This window comes from Mya arenaria, chromosome 2 (assembly GCF_026914265.1).
Source record: "Mya arenaria isolate MELC-2E11 chromosome 2, ASM2691426v1".
NCBI classification, from domain to species: Eukaryota; Metazoa; Mollusca; class Bivalvia; order Myida; family Myidae; genus Mya; species Mya arenaria.
Genome location: NC_069123.1, coordinates 69,703,900 through 69,718,654, shown reverse-complemented (window position 1 = coordinate 69,718,654; position 14,755 = coordinate 69,703,900). Strand labels below are relative to the sequence as shown.

At 38.6% G+C, this 14,755-nt stretch overlaps 1 protein-coding gene across 3 annotated transcripts in view; it reads right to left on the bottom strand.

The window, feature by feature from the left end:
• Positions 1-14,755, bottom strand: part of LOC128209240 (ubiquitin carboxyl-terminal hydrolase 7-like) — a 39,793-nt gene that overhangs the window by 2,223 nt on the left and 22,815 nt on the right. For all 3 annotated transcript variants that reach the window (XM_052913188.1, XM_052913204.1, XM_052913196.1), the window contains 15 exons: positions 13,425-13,494; positions 8,153-8,348; positions 6,448-6,549; positions 6,105-6,201; positions 5,740-5,832; positions 5,221-5,288; positions 4,379-4,533; positions 4,009-4,176; positions 3,233-3,338; positions 2,747-2,824; positions 2,300-2,397; positions 1,826-1,994; positions 722-769; positions 519-590; positions 133-235 (listed from right to left, as the gene is read on the bottom strand). In XM_052913188.1, the coding sequence (XP_052769148.1) occupies positions 133-235; positions 519-590; positions 722-769; positions 1,826-1,994; positions 2,300-2,397; positions 2,747-2,824; positions 3,233-3,338; positions 4,009-4,176; positions 4,379-4,533; positions 5,221-5,288; positions 5,740-5,832; positions 6,105-6,201; positions 6,448-6,549; positions 8,153-8,348; positions 13,425-13,494 (1,623 nt within the window). The remainder of the gene's footprint in view (positions 1-132; positions 236-518; positions 591-721; positions 770-1,825; positions 1,995-2,299; positions 2,398-2,746; positions 2,825-3,232; positions 3,339-4,008; positions 4,177-4,378; positions 4,534-5,220; positions 5,289-5,739; positions 5,833-6,104; positions 6,202-6,447; positions 6,550-8,152; positions 8,349-13,424; positions 13,495-14,755) is intronic.

Below are 14,755 nucleotides of genomic sequence, written 5' to 3'. Positions count from 1 at the left end.
AATTCAGCTATTGAGCTGACTTTTGTATTGACCCGGTGCTTGTTGCCCAGGGAGCTCAATCCGGTCTTGGATACATATTGCAATCTGTGAAGTCCTTTAAGTAATTATTTCTACAGTTGGAGATCATCCTACCTGCATGTAAGTGTGGAAAGAACTGTGAGATGTTCACTTTGAGGTCCTGGTCCTCGTCAGATATGTACTCCACCTTGCCCATCACAATCACAGCAAACTTGTACTGAAACATAACACACATACATTGAACATGCAGTCTTTGCCATATCACTATAGCCGCTCACACACCTGCTTTGGAGGATTGTTTTTCTCATAAGAAAGAACAGAATGTGTGTGAAAATAAATTTCATTAACTTGAGAATAAGTGGAGGCCTAAATCGCTTGCAGTGTGTAAAAACTTAACACCAAACACACTTAAAAACACTTCAGCACTTTAAAGTGAACTGAGACTGTGGTTACACAAATATTACACAACAGTTGGATAAGCAATGGTCAGCCCATTATACCTTTTCAAACTCTTTCTCTGGGACATCTAAACGTTTTTGGATTCTGTCCTTCACAGATGAAAACTTTTCACTCTGAAAGAAGGTTAATGTAAATATTTATCAATGACCATACCTGGGTAGAACATGTTTATATTTTCTATGTAAGCTTTTATAAAGACATCCCAATACAAGAACAAAAGTATGAAATTTCATGTAGAACTTACATTTTTAATTTTCAGTAAAAATGGGACACCAAATGTTGAGAACACTTCCTGAAACATAAAATGAAAGTATAATGCAATAGATAATAATAATTACTTAAACAAGAGCTGTCAAGACAGCACGCTCGACTACACCGCTTTGATATAGAAATGAATACAATAATGATGTATGTGCCTGTCAAAAGCAATAAAAATCAAATTAAAAGTAAACAGTGACCTTTACTCTGGGGGGTCCAAAACACAATCTAAGAAAGGTCTCCATAAACTCTTTATATATACCAAGTTTGCTTGTAATATGTTGACCCTTACTTAAGTTATTCAATACCACCATTTTTCTATTAATAGTAGCTTTGACCTTGATTCTAGGGGCCTCAAATGCAATCCCATGAAGGTCTTCATAAACTCTTCCTATATACCAAGATTGGTCACTAAATGTCAAACCTGGCTAAAGTTATTCGATACATAAGATGACGTTGAAGCTGCCCTCCCACCAGCCAGAATCAAGGGTATAGAAGTTATTAATAAATATCCCAACCTGCCCTAAACCCTTAACCTTAGTTCCATAGTCAATCAGGGGCTATAATTTGTATAAAGGATAATATGGAGTTATCTAACCTCATAATGTGATGGTCCTGAACAACTGTGTGAAGTATTAAGGGAATTGAATGAAGGATATTGGACTTATAAGTAAAAATCCCAACTTGCCCTAAAACTTTTACCGGACGCCGACGCTGGGGCGAGTAGTATAGCCCTCCTTATTCTTCAAATAGTTGAGCTAAAAATAAAATGATCAAAATGCCATTCCATATTAATTAACTTCTGTTTACAACGACTATTCAATTGCTAGAAACATGTTACCCATCATACTTTGTTGTCAATGCAGCCAGGCAGATGCATACAGTACACAATCATCAACCCAAAGCATTGAAAGACAACAGTACGATAGATAACCAGTACACCATGTGTAGTCAATTTAACTGAGACCTTATGACCAATATAAACCATTTCTCAGACAAATTTTTTCACCCTGAAAACTGATGATTTTAATATTCCCAGTAGTCATGCATGTACCTATTTTACCATCATCAGCTAGGATGTAGTTTGTACCTTGTGAAAATGAGCAACATGTATGAGGACTTCATCAGCAGCGAGGTTCACCTCCTCTTTGGGAATCTCCTCCACCCGGAGGGCCTTCGTCCCTGTCCCCGTGAGCATCTCTAGAGACATGTCCTCCAGCTGGATAGAGTAGATCTTACACCCTATCACCTCCAACAACCTGTGGAACAATACAGCAAGTCAAAAATGAAGGTTTCAGATTTTATTTTTGCCACATTTTTTAATGCATCTTACAAATATGTGCCAATTATAAAACACGAAATAGTGCACAAAATGTTTCTTGTTTTTTTTTTTCATTTACCAGCAAATAGAATCATTCATTGCTCTCTGGTCAAAGCTGAAACATTATAAAACTTTACTTACTCTGCCAACACAATTGAATATAAAGTAAATGAAACATGAACATCAGCAAGATAGAGCGAAAAATTCAAGCAGTGCTTCAGTATGTCCTCCAAAATTTGTTACCTGAGAGTGCCTGACTCTGTGACGTTGATCTGTTTTTTTGCCTCCTCCAGCAGGTCACACACCTTCCCAGTCTTGTCCGGGTACAACACTAGCTCCTTCTGTATATAATACACACACACAGGCACTGGGTTAAACATGCAATAAATTGAGTTGCTCTGTACACACCTGTCATGTACGTAATCTTCTAGAGGGAAGTAAATTTAAGAATAGTCTTCAGAACCCTTGATGGTAAATCTGTGTCTAAACTAGTGTCTACAGAATCTTTATCATGGCTTTCACTATTCAAGAATCTATTTGATATACTCGTTAGTAATTTCTTATCAATTTACAGGGGACATTTTTAAACCAATTTAACTTACGGTAATTTAATAATCTGTATGCCAGTTAGAAATTCTTACCATCTGGACTTAAGTTGGCCAATGAGTTTAAATACACAAGTTTACTCACCTCCTCCTTGAGTTTACTATTTACATATATACACTTGAACTGGCGCTTATTTTCCAACTCGTTTATACGAATATTCAACTGAAAGGGAAAGAATGCCCAAGTTTGAACAAATACTCGTTTTAAGTTAATCTTACATGAATACCAATATAATGGTATGCTGAATTAAAAACAGGAAGCTCCATTCCTAAGGAGACATATATGAATGTAAAATAAGGGAGCCACTCATGGTGGGAATGCAATGGCTCATCTTTTTCAGTCAATAAGGCGCACAACTCAACAATTCTTAAAGCCAAAGTTGTGGGCCTTGCCTTGTCTCTGACAACATGTTTACTAAGAATGTGTAGTCAAATGTGAATATCTTGGTCATTGAGTCATGATCCAGTGTTTCATGACAATAATGACATCAAGGTTATAATAATATCTCGTATCTTTCGTTAAGAAACACATAAGCTAATTAACCAGCTCAAATAAGCATTGTTGACTGACCTGTTGGTAGTACAACTTCCTAGGTTTTGGCTTGTTAAATGAGACAAGGTCTTTCAAGGTGCCCTCAAATGTGCACCGTATGGGGTTCCCTGGACCATCCCTGTACCTAAAACACAAAACAACAGGCTAATTTAAAATCAATTCTTTCTTACATATATTAAATCCCAAGCCTACATGAAGATCAAGCAACATGTACAATTCTCTTTGATCATAATGCACTGAGCAACTTTCAAGTGTACTACAGGTAACAGATATTAAATCGTACAGTTGAAACCTGTTATGTCAAAGTTGTCACGACCACGAGAAATATATTGATATAAAGAATATTCCACTTATCTGAAATTGGATCAATTGACATCTCTATCCACTCTTTCTTGACATACGCTTGAGTAACATATGTATTTGTTTTAATAAAAAAGATATACACCTTATGTCTGACTTGTAGAAGTAAGAAGAAAAGAAAGTGTGAAATTCGACTGTGTGGTCTGATAATCACTTCAATACAGCAAAAATATGATATAAAAACATCAACATAAACGAAATGGTTCAAAGAAGGAACAAATCGGGATCAATAAAAAGTTTGACATTACAAGGAAATTGACAAAACATGTATCAACGTAAAGGGCTATGACTTGTATTTGTAATTCATACACCTTAAACATGACGATCAATTTGGAACATCACCAATTACAATGTTTAAGAATACATCATTTGAGGCAGGTTAGTGACATGTCATATCCTTGAGGAGTCGGAAGCATAAGTAAGCGAGCACTTACGCCTGAACTTTGAAAAACTGCAGCAAGTATGGGTCTGTGCCTAGGTACTTGGCCACACCGTTGGCCATCTGGTCATAGTTCATGCGGGATGAGAGCTCCAGGGAAAACCCGGGGTCATTTATCACATTTTTATCACAGAAAGTAATTTCAATTCGGTAAAAGAGGTCTCTGAAAGTAGAACATTATGAATGTTATAAATATATATAGGCCAGATGAAGAATTTAAGGACGACCGAAAAGTTTATTTTTGATGAAAGATCGTTACAGAATTTTAGCTCAGTTCCCTCACAACTTACAGTAAAGTTTATCTTAAAATGGTCTACATGTCAGCATGAAACGTGGTCAAAATAATAAACCTGCCAGAAGTCTACCTGAAGTAGTCCTTGGCGGTGGGCAGGTCAAACGAGTCCAGGTCCGGCTCGTCCTTCTGGAAGACGATGATGTCCCCATCCATCAGCTCCTCCAACATCTTCTCCATTGGCAGGTCTGAGTTGGGCAACATCTCTAACAGGTTAGGCTTCACCTCCTACAGATGGATGGGAGATTTATTAGCTAGGTATGTGGCCATTACCATATGGCCAATAGGAATATTGTTATGCCTTGTTACTGCAAGTGACATATCAGAGATTGATGCAACTATGTGCTGTAATTTATGACAAAATAAAATGCCTTTAACGTTCAATGGAATGGATAAATGACAACCAGTGTCATGGTAATTTTAGTTGAGTAGTTAAGTAACATGTTCTCATGTAGGCAGGCGGGAGTTGGGCAGCATCTATAACCGCTAATGCTTCAACGTCTGTAGTGGGGGAGATAGGGGAAACAAAATACAGATGGGTGGTAACAGTTGACACTGTAGTCAATTATAATGTTTGTAAGCATAAGGATTACTACAACAGTAACTACCCTAAAACAAAATCCAACAGATACATACCTAAGGGATAAGCCAGACAAATGTGAACGAAAGAAATCTAATGATATAAAACACTACGTTGTTTTGTTTGTCGACATTAATTAATCCTCTGACTGGTTTAACTGTTGTCTGAACATGTGTCTGATGTTGCTATATACACTGTACCTAGTTTAAATAAAAGCTATGTTCATCAATGAATAATTGTTAAGAACTACATTCTATGTGGTAATCAAATTCTGCCCTAGTGTCTTGTCATTCCTAAAACTGCCCTACCAATCAACATATTCAATCAAAGAATACCTCAAACAAGAGAAGTGGTGTATCTACTGGCCAGCCAGCCCTCTTGTTTAATTCAGGCATCAACTCAGCTGTAATAATCACATAAAAAATTGTATTTCATATTTACAATTTTAGTTAAAAAAAAATCCTGAATAACTCCAGGTGGGAATACACAATATTGCTTTATTATATGATTTCTGGTGGTTTATAAAGATTGACCAGTGAAATAAAACTGATATTTCACTGTTTCAAAAATTGAAAATATCGATTTGATATTTTTCACTCTATTAACTCTATCATCAGAATGAAAAGGGCTGGGACACAATAAAATAAATAAAAGACATTACTTGCTCATAGGTATTGGCGTTTTGTTCTAATAAAATGTTTTTAATTAAATGTCTTTGAAATCCAATTTTAGGCATATTATAATAACATTGTTTCAGTGTAAGATAGCAATATATTTACCTCGTGGACACTAACAGTAATATTTCACTTTTATTGAATTATTTACAAAACTGTATCATATTTTGTACTACTCACAGCCTTTAGCAGCTATGGGCACATATTCATGGCCACAGTAGTTGGTGGTTTTGGTCCTCGGATCATACATCTTCAGAAATAACAACACATCACCTGCAAACAGGATAGGGGCTTTAATAACAAATACATACAACGCTCATACATGCATATAAAGTGGTCTCATCAAGCTGTACATTTACATATTACTGAAGGCTCTGTTGTTGAAGACTTCATCTGATTTGCAAATGTCAATGTTGGTGTAGATTGTATATTTTATTTTTTTACATTACCTGCCATTCTATTTTACTCATTTTTATGCTATTTTTAATTCAAACACAAAAAAAACAGTATTTTGAGTGCTTATTTATGACCTGAATCCATCTTACTGTCTTTGTCAAAGTGTGGAAGCCTCTGTAGCGAGCTCTCCGGATTCAGTGTTTCTACAAACAGTGTCCAGGGACCCTCCTCTGCTAGGTCCTGTACCTGTAGGAACACACAGTACAGTTATATCTGTTCCATTGTAGGAAAGGTCCAACACTTAAGGTTTAACAGAAAGTGCTTTAAGCACTTCATTCATGGAGTAAATAAAATGCACAAAGAACTTAAAATAGATCTGTCCAATAATGATTCAGCACTGCATGTTTGCATTTTTAATACTAAAATATTAAAAATTACTGATAAAAAATGGCTCTTACTTACAGAACTGTAAAAAGCAGAAATGTCACTTACTATTTTGTTTATATCTGCTTCTATATCTAAGAGTGTGGGTCTGTATGTCTGGTTTTGTCGGGCTTGGAAAGGCCATGGGCGCAGCTGCTGGACTGGGTATTTCTATGGGAAAGAATCATCAAAAGTCTACTTTATCAACTCTACTATCAAATTGATGAAAAAAAATAACCAGTAACCTCCAAAAATATATTTAATAGTTTAATCACAGCCCTAATTGCAATAATAGAATAGCAGCAACAGTGATAAATATCACCGCCTATGTTATTAGGTCATAAGGTATTAACAAACATTTTCAATATCAGAAAAAATACTTAAATACCAAAAAAACCTAAATCAATATAAAACAATACAAAACAAGAAACGCCACTAAGCAATGAGACGAGGAAGAACTTGAGTCACTCAGTAAAAAACATGTTTCTATTTTACGCACAGTTACAAAGTCTAGTTACAATAAATGATCTGTAACTGACGATATTCATTTTCAACTTTTTGTAATTTTAACAACATTGAAATCCCATTAAAGGTCTCCATAAACTCTTCCTTGATACCAAGTTTGGTCACAATATGTCCAACTACAGATATTCAGTTTAAACTTTTTTTTTCCTTATGCAGGTAGAATTACAATTACAACAAACTAGAGCTGTCACAGGAGTGACGAATACCCCCAAATGCCGCCTGGACACAGGAATGGCAAACCATTCCTTTGAAAAGAGGCCATAACTCCAAGGTTACTGCACACTGCATCTTCTTTTATCATGCATGTATTGTATTATTAAAATCTGTTGAGTAATTTAGAAGTTACACTGCTGACAAGAAAAACTAGCCTTTCATGAGTTATCGTCCTGACCGTTTTTCTATTTTTAGTAACAGTGACCTTGACCTTGGCCCCACCAGCCCCAATATCGAACTTGACCTGTATCTTCTGATGTTACACCTGTGTACCAAACTGTATCTTCTGATGTTACACCTGTGTACCAAAAATTGTTCAAATCTGTCTAGCCTTTCATGAAATACCGTCCGGAGACCGTTTTTCAATTTTTAGTAACAGTGACCTTAACCTTGGCGCCACCAGCCCCAATATCGAACTTGACCTGTATCTTCTGATGAAACACCTGTGTACCAAAAATTGTTCAAATCTGTCTGGCCTTTCATGAGTAATCGTCCGGAAACCGTTTTTCTATTTTTAGTAACAATGACCTTGACCTTGGCCCGACCAGCCCCAATATCGAACTTGACCTGTATCTTCTGATGTTACACCTGTGTACCAAAAATTGTTCAAATCTGTCTAGCCTTTCATGAGTTATCGTCCGGAAACCGTTTTTCTATTTTATGTAACAGTGACCTTGACCTTGGCCCCACCAGCCCCAATATCGAACTTGACCTGTATCTTCTGATGTTACACCTGTGTACCAAAATTTTTTCAAATCTGTCAAACCTTTCATGAGTTATCGTCCGGAAACCGTTTTTCTATTTTTAGTAACAGTGACCTTGACCTTGGCCACACCAGCCCCAATATCGAACTTGACCTGTATCTTCTGATGTTACACCTGTGAACCAAAATTTTTTCAAATCTGTCTAGCCTTTCATGAGTTATCGTCCGGAAACCATGAAAACCGACAGACCAACCAACAAGCTCACTCCTATATACCCCCTCAAACTTCGTTTGTGGGGGTATAAACATGCACATCTACCACTCAAAATTTACCAGATTTTCAGCCAACATTTCTAGGAAGTCTTTTAGTGTTGCGGACTTTTTCACCCTGAAGTTTCTGAAGTTGGCCTTCTCAAGGTCGAAGAGATCTGTACCCTGGTGGCCGTAGAAGTAGTCCTCCGTGACAACCTGCACGTTCATGTACAGATGGGCCTCCTTACGCTCCTGACGCTTTTGGGCCTCTATACGCCTAAAATAACAACAAAATAAACTCTCATTTTAAATTCAATTTATAACATTACTCAATTCATTGAAATGTACGTCAAAGTTTCTTCAATACACATTCTCATGTCCTATAGGGAAGAATTTACATTGTGTGCTATATAGTACATTGTGGATGCTTCATCCGCATAAACTAGATACTGTACAAGTTTCATCGAGATACAATCAAAACTGAAGACTGTATCGTGTTCACAAGCAATTGTTTACAGACGCACGGACGCACGAACGAACATACTACTTACAAATTACCATCGCATAAGCTCTTCTGGCCTTTGGCCAGTAGAGCTAAAAAATAGACATAAACAAGAGATGTTTGTCAAACATTATGCCCCCCCTGAGCGCCATGTTGTCAGGATTATATGGACAATTGAATGAAATATGCATGGACCGAAATGACAGCTGATTTGTCGCTAACATTGTATGCCGTTGAGGCAGTTTTAAGATTATGACCATTCAAAGTTTGAGGATAGAGTGTGTTATGACCATGACCTTTGACCTCAAAATCCATAGTAGTCATCAGCTGGTCACCAAAAATCTAAATGTTAAGTTTGATGGCCATGGGTGCAGGCCTTGACAAGTTATCACACAGACAAGCATTTTTCGTTCAAGGTCACTGTAACCTTGACCTTTGATCCAATGACCCCTTAAATCATAAGGGTCATCTACAGGTCAGACACAACTCCAAGTCAAGTTTGAGGGCCATGGGTGCAGGCATTGTCTAATTATCACTTGAAACATTTTCGCATTCAAGGTCACTGTGAACCTGACCTTTGACCCAATGACTCCTAAAATCAATAAGGGTCATCTCCTGGTCAGGCCCAACTTACATGTCAAGTTTGATGATCATAGATTCAGGCATTGTTGAGATATCACTGGGAGAAGATTTGTTAACTTTTTTGCGTTAAAGGTTACTGTGACCTTGACCTTGGCCTGATGACCCCCAAAGTCAAGAGGGGTCATCTACTGGTCAGGCCCAACCTCCAAGTCAAGTTTGAGGGCCATAGGTGCAGGCATTGTCGAGTAATGACATGGACAACCTTTTACCATTCAAAGTCACCTTAACCTTTGGCCCAATGACCCCTAAAATCAATAGTGGCCATCTACTGGTCAGGCCCAACCTCCAATTCAAGTTTGATGACCATAGGTCCAGGAATTGTCGAGTTTGCTTTCAAGGTCACTGTGACCTTGACCTCTGACCCCTTAAATCAATAGGGGTCATCTACTGGTCAGGCCCAACCTCCAAGTCAAGTTTGAGGGCCATGGGCGCAGGCATTGTTGAGTTATCACTCGGGCAACCTTTTATCGTTCAAAGTCACCTTAACCTTTGGCCCAATGACCCCTAAAATCAATAGTGGCCATCTACTGGTCAGGCCCAACCTCCAATTCAAGTTTGATGGCTGTGGGTGCAGGCATTGTCGAGTTATCACCCAGACCTTTTACCATTCAAGGTCACTGTGACCTTGACCTTTGGCCCGATGACCCCCAAAAACAAAAGGGGCCATCTACTGGTCAGGCCCAACCTCCAAGTCAAGTTTGAGGGCCATAGGTGCAGGCATTGTCGAGTAATGACATGGACAACCTTTTACCATTCAAGGTCACTGTGACCTTGACCTTTGGCCCGATGACCCCCAAAAACAATAGGGGTCATCTACTGGTCAGGCCCAACCTCCAAGTCAAGTTTGAGGGCCATGGGTGTAGGCATTGTCGAGTTATCACATGGACAACCTTTTACCATTCAAGGTCACTGTGACCTTGACCTTCGGCCTGATGACCCCCAAAAACAATAGGGGTCAGCTACTGGTCAGGCCCAACCTCCAAGTCAAGAATGAGGGCCAAGGGTGCAGGCATTGTCGAGTTAACACTCGGACATCCTTTTACCATTCAAGGTCACTGTGACCTTGACCTTTGGCCCGATGACCCCCAAAAACCATAGGGGTCATTTAATGGTCAGGCCCAACTTCCATATCAAGTTTGATGACCATAGGTCTAGGCATTGTTGAGTTATCACTCAGACAAGCTTTAAAATTATTTTACCATTAAAGGTCACTGTGACCTTGACCTTTGACCCAATGAGCCCTAAAATCAATAGGGGTCATCTACTGGTCAGGACCAACCTTCATGTCAAGTATGATGACCATACGTCCAGGAATTGTTGAGTTATCACTCGGACAAGCTTTGGTCTACCGACGGACCGACCGACCGACATGCCTGTGCAAAGCAATATACCCCTCTTCTTCGAAGGGGGGCATAATAAATATTATTTACAATAAAAGACATAAATCATGTCTCAATTATTAACCAATTTTCAAAGGTTTCACTCAATTTGTTTTTAATACAAAGTTGTATCTATTAAAATCAACAAGAGATGTTTGACAAACATTATGCCCCCCCTGAGCGCCATGTTGTCAGGATTATATGGACAATTGAATGAAATATGCATGGACCGAAATGACAGCTGATTTGTTGCTGTTTTAAGATTATGACCATTAAAGTGTGAGGATAAAGTGTGTTATGACCGTCATGACCTTTGACTCTATGAACTCAAAATCCAGAGTCATCAGCTGGTCACCAGAAACCTAAATGTCAAGTTTGAGGGCCATGGGTGCAGGCATTGTCAAGTTATCACAAGACAAGTTTTTTTCGTTCAAAGTCACTGTGACCTTGACCTTTGACCTGATGACCCCTTAAATCATAAGGGGTCATCTACAAGTCAGATGCAACTCCAAGTCAAGTTTGAAGGCCATGGGTTCAGGCATTGTTGAGTTATCACTCGGACAACCTTTTACCATTCAAAATCACTGTGACCTTGACCTTTGGCTCTATGAATCCTAAAATCAATAAGGGTAATCTACTGGTCAGGCTTAACATCCATGTCAAGTTTAATGATCATAGGTTCAGGCATTGTGAAAAATCAGTGGGGGAAGATTTGTTAACTTTTTTGCGTTAAAGGTTACTGTGACATTGACCTTGGCCTGATGACCCCCAAAGTCGATAGGGGTCATCTACTGGGCAGGCCCAACCTTCATGTCAAGTTTGATGACCATAGGTCCAAGAATTGTCGAGTTTGCTTTCAAGGTCACTGTGACCTTGACCTTTGACCCCTAAAATCAATAGGGGTCATCTACTGGTCAGGCCCAACCTCCATGTCAAGTTTGAGGGCCATGGGTGCAGGCATTGTTGAGTTATCACTTGGACAACCTTTTATCATTCAAGGTCACTGTGACCTTGACCTTTGGCCCAATGACCCCTTAAATTAATAGGGACAATCTTCTGGCCAGGCTCAATCTCCAAATCAAGTTTGAGGGCCATGGGTGCAGGCATTGTCGAGTTATCACTCGGACAACCTTTTACCATTCCAGGTCACTGTGACCTTGACCTTTGGCCAGATGACCCCCCAAAACCATAGGGGTCATCTCCTGGTCAGGCCAATTCTCCAAGTCAAGTTTGAGGGCCATGGGTGCAGGCATTGTTGAGTTATCAATCGGACAACCTTTTACCATTCAAGGTCACTGTGACCTTGACCCCAATGACCCCCAAAAACAATAGGTGTCATCTACTGGTCAGGCCCAACCTCCAAGTCAAGTTTGAGGGCCATGGGTGCAGGCATTGTTGAGTTATCACATGAACAACCTTTTACCATTAAGGGTCACTGTGACCTTGACCTTTGACCCATTGGGCCCAAAAAACAATAGGGGTCAGCTACTGGTCAGGCCCAACCTCCAAGTCAAGTTTGAGGGCCATGAGTGCAGGCATTGTCACGTTATCACTCGGACAACCTTTTACCATTCAAGGTCACTGTGACCTTGACCTTTGGCCTGATGACCCCCAAAAACAATAGGGGTCAACTACTGGTCAGGCCCAACCTCCATGTCAAGTTTGAGGGCCATGGGTGCAGGCATTGTTGAGTTATCACTCGGACAAGCTTTAAAATTATTTTACCATTAAAGGTCACTGTGACCTTGACCTTTGACCCGATGACCCCCAAAATCAATAGGGGTCATCTACTGGTCAGGCCCAACCTTCATGTGAAGTTTGATGACTATACGTCCAGGGATTGTTGAGTTATCACTCGGACAAGCTTTGGTCTACCGACGGACCGACATACCGACATGCCTGTGCAAAGCAATATACCCCTCTTCTTCGAAGGGGGGCATAATAATAAGAGGAATACTTTAAAGCTGCACTCTCACAGATCAAACTTTTTGACAACTTTTTTATTTTTTGTCTTGGAACAAGCAAACTTTTTGCAAAAATCTATGGAAACCAGTAATATAAGAATGCTGAAAAAAATTAGACCGCACATTTTTATATTTAAGTTCAACAAGAGCACCGCGGAGTGGGTGCCAACGCTCGTCTGTTTTTTAAAGTCTAAAAAGGGGCATAACTCTAAAAAACTAGAGCTATAGTTTTGGATGAAATTCCAAGTCGAAAAGGGGGGATAACTCAATATTAATTAAAGGCAAAATTATATGACCTGCTATAAACATGCATAGTGTTAATAGGAACACGTGTAGCAAGTTTAATGTGAAAATGTTGAACGGTTTTTGAGTTATGAGGTAAGGTTAAAGTTTTTGGACGACGACGACGACGCAGACGCAGACGCAGACGACGCCGACGACGCCAAGGCTATCACAATAACTCGACTTTTTTTCTTCGAAAAACAGACGAGCTAAAAATTGATGTTTTATGCATTTTTCTTAAACCGTTAAGAACAGTTTAAGCCATAAAACATTAATTTTCAAACGGAAATATGAAAATCTCCAAAAAAAAATTTTTTGTCAGTAATCTAATATCATTGGTTTGCAGAAATTACACAAAAATTTGCTCTTTCAAAGACAAAAAATAAAAGAAGTTGTAAAAATGGTATATCTGTGAGAGTGCAGCTTTAACTGCGTGACGTCATTAGTAATCACGCAAGTGTGTATAGATCATTAGTTGTCTATAGAGGCATTGTAAACCCAGTTTTTTATGCCAAAGAGAAATGTAAAAATTCAGCCTTGTTCATTAAAAATTCTCATTTCGATGACTGACATTGATTACATACCTTTCTTCTGCCAGTCTGTCTTTGAGTGATGTTGGAATATTATCTTCTGTTACTGAACACAAGATTTCATCTGAAACAATAGTTTGTAGGCATCTGATAAATTTGGTCTACTTCTAACAATTTTTACAGATTATTAACTGAAGGGCAATGCCTTCAAAACATTTTTTCAGCACTTATCAAACATTTCTCAGAATACTTAATGAACTTTTTTGTTTAAGTCTTTTCAGAACATACAAAAAACTTATTAACCAAGGTTTTAAACTGGTGCAACTAAGACATTTGACAAATAAAAGTTTTGGGTACCTAAACCAAATGGTGACCTTCACCAAGCCAAAAGCATTTCTACATGAACTTGCTTTATACCAAGTCAAATCACTGCACACTATTCTTAACTGAATTATTGAACCATTTTCCAATTTTCACTATCAATCAATTCTGACTCAAGTTATCTTGGGGAAACCGCCTTTTGAAGCCAAACCAACAAAATACACCAATCTAATAACAAGGATTTTTCTTCGAAACAAGAGGCCCAAAAGGGCCTATGCCCTACTGGCATGGCTTTTGTGGTCATATCAATCCAGAGCATGTATGTATGGGTAAAAGGCAACAGACATATAGTTTATGTTTTGTGTTTGGGTTACCTGAAAACGTAGCACGTTCAACATCTGAGCCCAGAAATTATTGTAAGCAGATTAGTTGCATGAACTATTTTAATATGTGCCAAATAAAAGTCATCTGACAAAAAAAAATGCTTTCAAAACTGTACTCAAAGTAAATATTTCTGTAGTTTTAAAAGTTAAAAAAGTTGGTCAAAAGGTCAAAGTCAAGGGCATCCTAGAACAACATTGATCAATTTGAACAAACATTCACAATCAATTGTGCTGAGATGGATGCACAAACACACAAAAAGATTTTCAAACCTTTACAGATTTATGTTTACCAAACCTGTGAACCCTGGGTGTGGCCAGTAATGACACCAGGTGCATAACTTAAACATTCACAACCAATTTTGTTAAGATGAATGCGCAAACTACAGAACTTAAAGCTAAAAAATGGCCTTTGGGCTTTAAACAAGAACAAGGCAGAGTAATTCACAAAATCAACTGCAGAAGCAAAAAAAAAATTGCCTCTCAAAATCCTAGACTTGCAAATTGTCTCCCTTAACTCTATACTTGAATTTACATGAACATGTAAACTTGGCTAAAAATAGAATTCGCTCAAGCAGACCTGGCTAAAAATAGAAAGCATTTCTTTAAAACTTTCATGGCCCATAATCTAGGCATTCATGGGCGGATCTGGCTGGTTTTCGAGAACTGAGCTCTAATGGATAT